The sequence below is a fragment of the Oncorhynchus masou genome, chromosome 24 (genome assembly GCF_036934945.1).
Source record: "Oncorhynchus masou masou isolate Uvic2021 chromosome 24, UVic_Omas_1.1, whole genome shotgun sequence".
NCBI classification, from domain to species: domain Eukaryota; kingdom Metazoa; phylum Chordata; class Actinopteri; order Salmoniformes; family Salmonidae; genus Oncorhynchus; species Oncorhynchus masou.
In genome coordinates, this window is record NC_088235.1 from 79,092,523 (window position 1) to 79,103,537 (window position 11,015).

An 11,015-nucleotide genomic window follows, 5' to 3' on the forward strand; every position below is an offset into this window, starting at 1 on the left:
TTCCAATTTGACAAAACCACGTGAATCTCAATGGACTGTGACTAAAGGGATGATGCTCCTTCATGGCCAACCCAGAATGCCTTCAGGGAGAGGAAGTTCAATATCGGGAATGCTTAACATCAACAGGAAAAGGCTTGTGACCTGTCTGTAACCTGTAGTCATAGGCCTCATGTCTCCTGTACTCCTGCTCCATGACGCTTGTTGACGCTAGAGAGCATCCTGACGGTGCCTCCGTCACTGAGGTACGTCTGGCTGACGTTGATGATGTAACCTCTTCTAGGTCAAGGCACTAGGGGATCACAGAGGGGTCGCTGCCAACCCAGAGGGGACATCTCTCTCTGGGTACTTTAGCTGCAGCAACGAAAGATGGCGTCAGTAGTCCGTTCCCCGGCCTCTCTGGCCCGATGTTGAGGTCTGATTGGTTTAATGTCTCTCAGGAGCGTGTGGACTGACGTCTGGAGTGACAGACCACTTCCCCATCTGAATCTGACCAGGGCCAGTTAGTCAGAGATGGAGAGACCTGAACCTCTCACTGCCTAGTTTACAGTACCTCCTCCTTACGCAACCATCTAACCAGCCAGGCCTTCCACTGAAAGCACAGCAGCAGCACACTGAGGCCCTTTCACATTGACTATTAATTGCTGGGATTGAGGTCCATTAGCAGTGGAGATCACGGGTGTCCATTGTTTAACAACACAAGCCACAGGTGTCTGGCTTTCCCTAAACGTCTATCATTAACCATGGAGGTCTAATTCAGTCATCCTCCAGACCTGAGGGCTAGAGGCCTACAGTGCTGTGCTAATCAGAGGGGTGCCTTGTCAGTCTATCTATCCAGCCCTGATTTACTATACACAGACAGACGAGAGAGAGGGCAGGAAAAACAGCAGCGTACATCCTCTCATAAATGTTCTCCTTGTTAGAGGGCATGTATTCATTGCTATACTTCATTTTGATATACTTGCACTGCCTCTCTGTCATTCTCTCTCTCGCTCGCTCTCTCTCTTTACCTACCCCTCCCTCCCTCCCTCGCTCGCTCTCCCTTCCCCTCTTTCTCCCCTCTCGCTCTCGCCTCTCTCCTTCCTTCCAAAAGGAGTATGAGCCCACCATCTACTATCCCAAACGCACTCCTAACACCATTCATCAGGACTTCACAGTTCAGTGTGAGAAGATGGACATCCCATTCCTCTCCTATCTCCCAACAGAGGTGAGCAACATCACAAAGGACTATAAGACATTTATAGACACATTCATCCTTGAATTAAGCTTGACATTTGCAAATGTAACTGATTTATGCAAGTGCACCATGAGTTGAGCACCTGCATCTCACTGGATGTGGCCCCGGCTGAGCTTGCTGGAGCTGGGAGAATAATGTAGAGCTCTTTTCTAGATATTGATCAGAGTTTGGGTTGTGTGTTCAGGTGCAGCTGATCAACGATGCCTATAACCTGGTGATCGATGCCATCCTGGGGCCAGAGACTGACCACACAGATGTGAAGGAGCCCTATGCTGGCATCCTAGTCACCCTCAAGCAGGTCAAGATCCCCATCGCCAGTGTGGACATGCCCTCAGGTAAGGCTGCGAGCTACAGTGCCTTTCAAAAGTATTCAGACCCCTTGGATTTCATCACATTTTATTGTTACAAACTGGGATTAAAATGTATTTTTCATTTTTTTGGTTCAAGACAAATACATTATATACTGTTTTATAGAAAAAATTGAGTCATTGCATAATTATTCAGCCCGTTTGTTTAAGCAAGCCTAAATTAGTTCAGGAGTCAAATTTGACTTCCTCAGTCAAGTATTGAATTTCAAACACAGATTCAATTACAAAGACCAGGGAGCTTTTCAAAAGCCTCATGAAGAAGGGGCGTGATTGGTAGATAGGTAAACGATAACACATCAGACATTGAATATCTCTTTAAACGTGGTCAAGTGTGGATTATATAATAAACCACCCAGACACATCGAAGATAGTCATCCCCTTTGAACCGAGCTGCAGGACAGGAATGAAACTGCTAAGGGATGTTACCATGAAGCCATTGGTGACTTTAAAACGGCTGTGATGGGAGAAAACTGAGGATGGATCGACAACATTGGAGTGACTCCACAATAATGACCTAAATGACAGAGTGAAAAGAAGAATACAAATACACAGAATAAAAATATTCCAAAATATGCATCTTGTATGTAACTAGGCACTAAAGTAATACTGTGGAAAAAATACAGCAAAGGAATACACTTTTTGGTCTAAATGCAACGCCACATGTTTGGGACAAATCCAACACAACACATCACTGAGTAACTGCCTCCTTATTTTCAAGCATGGTGGTGGCTGCGTCATGTTATGGGTATGCTTGACCTCTGCAAATATTGGGGGGTTTTTCAGGATGAAAAGAAACGGGATGGAGCTAAGCACAGGCAAAATCCTAGAGGAAAACCTGCTTCGGTCTGCTTTATTCAAGAGACTGCGAGAGGAATTCAGCAGGACAATAACCTACAACAAATGGCAAAATCTACACTGGAGTTGCTTACCAAGAAGAACATTTATTTTATTATTTTTTTATTTTAATTTCACCTTTATTTAACCAACTGCGACCTGGCCAAGATGAAGCATAGCAATTCGACACATACAACAACACAGACTTACACATGGAATAAACAAAACATAGTCAATAATTCAGTAGAACAAAAGAAAAAGTCTATATACAGTGAGTGCAAATGAGGTAAGATAAGGGAGTTAAGGCAATAAATAGGTCATGGTGGCAAAGTAATTACAATATAGCAATTAAGCACTGGAATTGTAGATGTGCAAGTAGAGATACTGGAGTGCAAAGGAGCAAGATAAATAAATAAATACAGTATGGGGATGAGGTAGGTAGATAGATGGACTGTTTACAGATGGGCTATGTACAGGTGCAGTGATCTGTGAGCTGCTCTGACAGCTGGTGCTTAAAGCTAGTGAGGGAGATATGAGTTTCCAGCTTCAGAGATTTTTGCAGTTCGTTCCAGTCATTGGCAGCAGAGAACTGGAAGGAAAGACGACCAAAGGAGAAATTGGCTTTGGGGGTGACCAGTGAGATATACCTGCTGGAGCGCGTGCTACGAGTGGGTACTATTATGGTGACCAGTGAGCTGAGATAAGGCGGGGCTTTACCTAGCTGAGACTTGTAGATAACCTGTAGCCAGTGGGTTTGGCGATGAGTATGAAGCGAGTGTCAGCCAACGAGAGCGTACATGTCGCAATGGTGGGTAGTGTATGGGGCTTTGGTGACAAAACGGATGGCACTGTGATAGACTGCATCCAGGTTGTCGAGTAGAGTCTTGGAGGCTATTCTACAGATGACATCACCGAAGTTGAGGATCGGTAGGATGGTCAGTTTTATGAGGGTATGTTTGGCAGCATGAGTGAAGGGGGATTTGTTGCGATATAGGAAGCTGACTCTAGATTTAATTTTGGAAAGGAGATGCTTAATGTGAGTCTGGAAGGAGAGTTTACAGTCTATTCAGACACCTAGGTATTTGTAGTTGTCCATGTATTCTAAGTCAGAGCTGTCCAGAGTAGTGATGCTGGACGGGCGAGCAGGTGCGGGCAGTGGTCGGTTGAATAGCATGCATTTAGTTTTACTTGCATTTAAGAGCAGTTGGAGGCCACGGAAGGAGAGTTGTATGACATTGAAGCTCGTCTGGAGGTTAGTTAACACAGTGTCCAACCCTGTGGCACCCCCATAGAGACTGCCAGAGGTCCGGAAAACAGGCCCTCCGATTTGACACACTGAACTCTATCAGAGAAGTAGTTGGCAAACCAGGCAAGGCAATCATTTGAGAAACCAAGGCTGTCGAGTCTGCCAATAAGAATGTGGTGATTGACAGAGTCGAAAGCCTTGGCCAGGTCGATGAATATGGCTGCACAGTAATGTCTCTTATCGATGGCGGTTATGATATCGTTTAGGAACTTGAGCGTGGCTGAGGTGCACCCACGACCAGCTCTGAAACCAGATTGCATAGCGGAGAAGGTACAGTGGGATTTGAAATGCTTCGTAATCAGTTTGTTAACTTGGCTTTCGAAGACCTTAGAAAGACAGGGTAGGATAGGTCTGTAGTAGTTTGGGTCTAGTGTCACCCCCTTTGAAGAGGGGGATGACCGCGGCAGCTTTTCAATCTTTGGGAATCTCAGACGATACGAAAGAGAGGTTGAACAGGTTAGTAATAGGGGTTGCAACAATTTCGGCAGATAATAGAAAAATGTATGTTCTTGAGTGGCCAAGTTACAGTTTTGACTGAAATCTGCTTGAACATTTATTTTTACATTTTAATTTCACCTTTATTTCGGCAAGTCAGTTTTTATTCTTGTTTACAATGCCGGCCTACCAGGGAACAGTGGGTTAACTGCCTTGTTCAGGGGCAGAAAGACAGATTTTGACCTTGTCAGCTCGGGGATTCCATCCAGCAACCTTTCAGTTACTGGCCAAATGCTGTAACCACTGCTGCTCTATGGCAAGACTTGAAAATGACTTCCCATGATCCCCAACAATTCTTTTGAAAATAATAATGGGCAAATATTGTGTGTGCAAAGCTCTTATAGTTGTACCCAAGAAGACTGACAGCTGTAATTGATGTGAAAGGTGTTTCTAACATGTATTGACTCAGGGAGATGAATACTTATACAACAACTATATTTTAGTTATTTCATTTGTATTAACCCCCCACCCAAAAATAAACAACATATTCCACTTGACAGAGTATTTTGCGTAAATTGTCCCACTTTATAACACAATAAAATGTGAAGAAATCCAAGGGGTCTGGATACTTTTGCAAGGCACTGTACAGTATGCTGTACACCCAACATTTGCCAATGGTGCACAGATGTACAGAAAACTGCCCAAAACGGGGTTTACCTCTGAGCTAAACATGAATTAGTCATAAAAAAGAAAAGCCTGTACATGTACCACAATACACAACCACATTTGCAACTGCAATAGGTTTCGTCAGATCAATCTCAAGTCAACCTCAACACTGTCGAGCTAGGAGTGGTAAAGGTCAAGCTGGATGGACTGAGACAGTAAAGCATGTAGCTTAGTGTAGTACATCTATTTGGCATCTGGCTCTGTCCATTACATCATACCCTCTCCTCATTTATTTTGCTTTGGAATGCTGCTAGCCAGCAGGTTTCTCATCTGTAAGATATAACATGCCCATTTAAAGTTGAAAGGAGAAGATCAAGTGAGATACTCTCTCCTTGCTGTTATGTCACATGACATTTAGCCAGTAGATGTCAACCGATTTGTTGCTCAAACTATGGAGGTGGAATTTAAATGATGATCATTGTTTGTCTGTCAAAGGTTGGGATGTGGACCAGGTGACCTCAGATGGGATCAATCCAGACGTCCTCATCTCGCTCACGGCACCAAAGAAGTGCGCCACCAGCTTCTCGGGGAAGCACTTCTTAGCAGGACGCTTCCTGCCTTATGACATCCAAAAGAAATACGATCTGAACCTGCCAGAATACCCAGGCACAGACTGTCTTATAGAACTGTAACATCTATAGTACACCCTGCAGTCCTCATTTTGGATAAATATGGATAATATATTTACATGTTTTGTATTTTATAGATTGTTACTGTGCTTTATCGTTCATGTGCTATCTCTCCAATGGATGTAGACTAAAGGAGGTTGCGCCTTAGCCAGAATCCACTCATAAACAATAGAAAGATGATATTTAGTATCTGTGGGTGGTCTGAGTTGTATGTCTGTTTTGGAAATGGTTTGAGGAGTTTCCATGTGAGTTGCGACATTCTCCTTTTTGTGATATCTTCTTAGCATAGTTTCAAGATGTTCTTTCTCCCACAGCCTCAACTGATGAATGCAACCCTCGACTTAAGTGCTATTCTTTTAGTTTATTTTATTTTATTGAAGAATGTTTGATTTTTGGGTTACAGAAATGTACTTTCGATCAGCTGTTTTTTATTTTATTTGATTCAGTCTACACTACTGCATTTCCTTAATCCAAGTAACACCTGTTCATTGATTGGCAGTTGTAGAGTTAACTATTTGTCCAATAAAATATCTAATTTAGTCGTTATTTGTTTTGATTTCTACGTGATTCAATGTAAGAAACTTAGGAAAGATGACAGCTGACAAAATTGAAAGGTAATCATGAAACTAAAGGGCTCTATTCAATCCGCATCTCAGAAGTTCAACTGTACAGCGTGTTCGAAATTTAAAAGTAATTTTCCCGCCTTAGCGGAGACTTACATTCACGGTAAACACAGCATACGTTGACCCAATCGTAAATTACCTTGATATTTCTAGCGTGGATTACAGATTGAATAGAGCTCTAAATCGTCCACAGGAGTGAAAACTTGGTAGAATCTATACTGTGTTGGTGGATGAAATTTCCAGTATGCTTTATAACTATAGAGATCACACAGTAAACTATGCAAATCCATACAAAGCCTCAGATATTGTTAGAGGAGATCAGACAGGAGATTAAACAGATTATATGACATGCTGAATCTTTTCCCTCCTCTCTGAAACCAGAGTCGGAGTGAATCTTTTCCCTCCTCTCTGAAACCAGAGCCGATGGAGTGAAATCATCAGAACTTGTGTCATATCCATTTGAGAGGCCTTTTCCTTTTTTTCATATTCTGTATGAATTTGAGGAGGCCTTTTTTCATATTCTGTATGAATTTGTGGAGGCCTTTTTTCATATTCTGTATGAATTTGAGGAGGCCTTTTTTTCATATTCTGTATGAATTTGAGGAGGCCTTTTTTCATATTCTGTATGAATTTGAGGAGGCCTTTTTTCATATTCTGTATGAATTTGAGGAGGCCTTTTTTCATATTCTGTATGAATTTGAGGAGGCCTTTTATATTTTGGGATGCTACAGTAAAACAAGGTGTCTGTCTGGTTTATTGGTTTACAACTGAATTAAATTTGGGAACCAATCTGGTAAACAAAAAGCAGTGTAGTGGTAATTAGTTGATGAGGAATGTCTCATCATTTTGACCTGTCTCTAAACATGTTCATAATAGGCCAGTGAAGGGATGTAAATGGGGTACAGGACTGTTTATGTACGAGCTAGTGTATTTATAGCAAACCTTGCAGTGTCCTCTAAGTGTTACCGCCGTGTGTAGGAAGTCAGTGTTGGAACATTGATCCCTTAATAAACATTGGTGTTAACCTGTCAAGAGCAAAGAGCCCAGAGGCTTTTGGAGTACAGCTGAACATTTACACCTCATATTTTTTATTCTGATCCTCTGCATTTTCAGAGACACTTTTTAATGTATTTAAGTTTCTGATGTTAAATTAAGGATATTCAAAGTTTTAAAAGTTAAAAGTCTTTAGAGGGTGGAAAAGAATTAAGATATATTATACAACAGGTGGGTCTAATCCTGGACGCAGATTGGTTAAAACTGCATTGTGTCTATTCCACAAGTTACCACCGGCTAAAGCTATGACGTTGAAATGCCCATTTACTCTGTTCCATCTCTATGTGCAATCCACTGTCTTATCAGCCCAGCCAGACAATTTATAAACTTGATCTCCACGATAAAAAGCATCCAGACATTATCTCCCATTTCTTTTAGACTAGCAATTAGTTTTCAATAGCAGAGATTTGTATAAATTTGCTGTCTGGTCGTGTCTACACTTGACACTTACATGCAACTTCTGCTATCAGAACACAAAGATTGCATTGAAAAGACGGGTCTATATGCACCAAAGTTGCATTGTGTTCTGATTGTGTTCAGATCTAGCTGACCACTTCAGGAGGTGGTCATGGATGCATTGTGTGCAGATTTCTTCTCAGTCTGGATGCAATCAGTGGCGCAAACAATGGGCGAGGTCATCAGTACTCCTCCCACAAGTCTCCAGAAAACTTGTGCTTTGGGATCGAGAGGCACCTATTCATTACAACGTTGGAGGAAATATGTTCCTAGCGTGTGAGGAAAGTGTTTGCAAACGGGTTAGGATTTGAGGCTAGCAATCTCTTTAGTGTTGCTTGCTAGCTTGTTGGCTAGCTACAAAAGTTAGCTACAGTAGTTAGCTACTGCCAACAGTCGTTGTTGTGTTATCATATTTAGCCTATTCCACCGTTTGTAGAATGCATACTGGCATTTGAATATAGCGCAGGAAAAGGGAATCCGGACACACTATGGACCCGGTAGACACATTTAGATGTAGATGCACGACGCATTCTGAATTCCATGATCAGAACTCTATGATCAGAATACTAAAGCTGCATGAACTGTCAAGTCTAGATACGGCCTCTGTCTCTCTGACAGTGTCTAGACTTTTCTCAGCCAGTCGAAATCATGAATCGGCATTATTTTATTTTATATATATATATATATATAAGAAATGTCAATAGAAAACAGGTAAAACAGAAACGAAATGCAGCTAGTTTGCAGTCGTTCCAGCTTCAGTTTGAAGTGAATGTGTTAGCTGTGGTGTTGGCGAGCTCCTCTGAACAACAGTGTCCTGACGAGAGAGCACCTTTTCTATGCCAGGTGAAATCAAGCATCATTGGCTCATTGTTATGGATGTTTTCAAATAAATATCATTAGAAAACAGCTTAAACAAATGCAGCTACTTTGCTGTTATTCTGGCTGCACTGTTTGACTGGGCTGTAAGTTAGCCGTAGTTGGATTGATAGCAAGCAAGGGATAAGAACATTGCCAGACAGTATGGCAATAGAATATTTAGACTGAATGACTGGGTCGCATCCATAAATATAGAACAAAAAGACTGAACGACTGGGTCGCGTCTCTGGCAACCGAAACGATAGAACAAACGACCAGTGGAGTTGGGTAGCAACCCTAGCTTTGTGTCGGGACTGTATCTCATGGAAGGAGGAAATAGTCTGAATAAATGAATCAAAATAAATATTTTAATGAAAATATGTCAATCATTATTTGAATATGTTGATAACACCTTGTATAAAAGTGATAATGCCCTCGAAGCTGGTGTTTGGAGGATATATTAGCACGGTTTGCCGGCCCTCCAAAACACCCATGCCAGTACTGTATATCCCACCGGCTTCTCTGGCATTATCACTTAAATAACCGATACTAATGTCATTGAGGATACATGTTCTAATACAGTTCATCACCAGGCTGCTCTGGATTTCAGTGATATGAAACTAAGCCAGATCATTTAAGTGAGAGGGTAGACTAGAACAGAGTCTTTTACAGATCTGCATGGAATTATCCTGCCTGCCTGAGGGACTTTTACAGAATCATTCCTAAACATCATTACAATTGCTAATGATGCATTTGCAACTATTCAGTGCATTCCATCTCACAAGGATGTCTCTGTGTGTTTTGAAGTGAGTGTTTGTTGAATGGTGTATGAAGCCACTTCCCTATTTGGCAGCACTCCATCGTGCAATCAGCGGTTGTTAAAGTTACAAAGCCAAACCAGAAATTGACCATCTGGCATTGTCATGCTATCTGCCAGTACATAAACAATGTGCAGATCTGCTGTAAGGCATGGTCTGTGACAGGGAGACGACATGACAGTTTATGGAAGAGCTCAAAAACTCTGGGCATGACTACAGCTGTCCGGCTAATTTAGGCAAGAAAAATATACTGAATAAAAATATAAACCCAACATGCTAAAATGTCAAACATTTTACAGTCAATATACAGGAATTCATTAGGCCCTAATCTATGGATTTCACAGACTCCTTAAAAAAAAGTAGGGGTGTGGATCAGAAAACCAGTCAGTATCTGTTGTGACTTGCCTTATGCAGGCTGTTGATTGTGACCTGTGGAATGTTGTCCCACTCCTCTTCAATGGCTGTGCAAAGTTGCTGGATATAGGCGGGAACTGGAACATGCTGTTGTACACTTCAATTCAGAGCATCCCAAACATGCTCAATGGGTGTCTGGTGATTATGCAGGCCATGGAAGAACTGTGACCGAGGTAATGGCGGCAGATGAATGGCACGAAAATGGGCCTCAGGATCTTTTCCAAGTATCTCTGTGCATTTAAATTGCTATAGACAATGCAATTGTATGGTTGTGCATAGCTTATGCCTGCCATACCATAACCCCACCGCCACCATGGGGAACTCTGTTCACAATGTTGACATCAGCAAACCGCTCACCCACACGACACCATACACGCTGTCTGCCATCTGCCCAGCACAGCTGAAACCAGGATTCATCCGTGAGAAGCACACTTCTCTAGCGTGCCAGTGGCCATCGAAGGTGAGTATTTGCCCACTGAAGTCGGTTATGACACCAAACTGCAGTCAGGTCAAGACCCTGTTTAATCAGCTCCTTGATATGCCACACGTCTTGGCAAAGGAGAAATGCTCACTAACAGGGATGTAAACAAATTAGTGCACAGAATTATGAGAGAAATTAGCTTTTTTGTGCATATGCAACATTTCTGGGAGCTTTTAATCCAGCTCATGAAACATGGCACAAAACATTTTACATGTTGCGATAATATTTTTGTTCAGTGTAGTTAACTATACTGGATCCTTGGGACGTCCCAACTCTGACATTATCTCATTGAAGTTGACGTTTAAAATGGATAGGGTTAGGTAAGGGTTTAGGGTAGCGATTTCCAAGGATCCCGGACAGCACTAACCTTTTCAGTTGTTTTGATAAATAGCATGACAAAAACCAAGCCACAGTGTATATTTTTGGTTCTGGATAATTTGGATTGCTATTGTTAGGCAGTTGTCAGGCCTGTCTCTTGTTAGTTACGGTATCATTAATCACACTACACTGAGATTGAGCACTTACTTACTGAACAATAGCTGTCAGTTCTGGACCCAAACACATAATATTACACTTTATCATAATATCTGAGTGTGTTTTCTCTGTATTCTGGAGGTATATACACACCTGTTCTGAGAGGATACCACCTTCGGTACCATCCCAAAAACACATTACAAAGCAGGGGAAATGAAGACCTTAAAGCAGTCAGAACAGGTTCAATCTTAATCTATGGAAAGTGAGAAAAAAACTTGTATATGAGGTAATTCCCCCCCACCCCCTCTC

At 41.9% G+C, this 11,015-nt stretch overlaps 1 protein-coding gene across 1 annotated transcript in view; it reads left to right on the forward strand.

Moving 5' to 3' along the window:
- LOC135512746 (yjeF N-terminal domain-containing 3) overlaps nt 1-6,078 on the forward strand; it is a 78,830-nt gene extending 72,752 nt beyond the window's left edge. Inside the window, exons 4-6 of the mRNA XM_064935082.1 lie at nt 1,091-1,204; nt 1,419-1,569; nt 5,339-6,078. Of these exons, the coding sequence (XP_064791154.1) occupies nt 1,091-1,204; nt 1,419-1,569; nt 5,339-5,535 (462 nt within the window). The 3' untranslated portion in view covers nt 5,536-6,078. The remainder of the gene's footprint in view (nt 1-1,090; nt 1,205-1,418; nt 1,570-5,338) is intronic.
- The last annotated feature ends 4,937 nt before the right edge of the window (nt 6,079-11,015 follow it).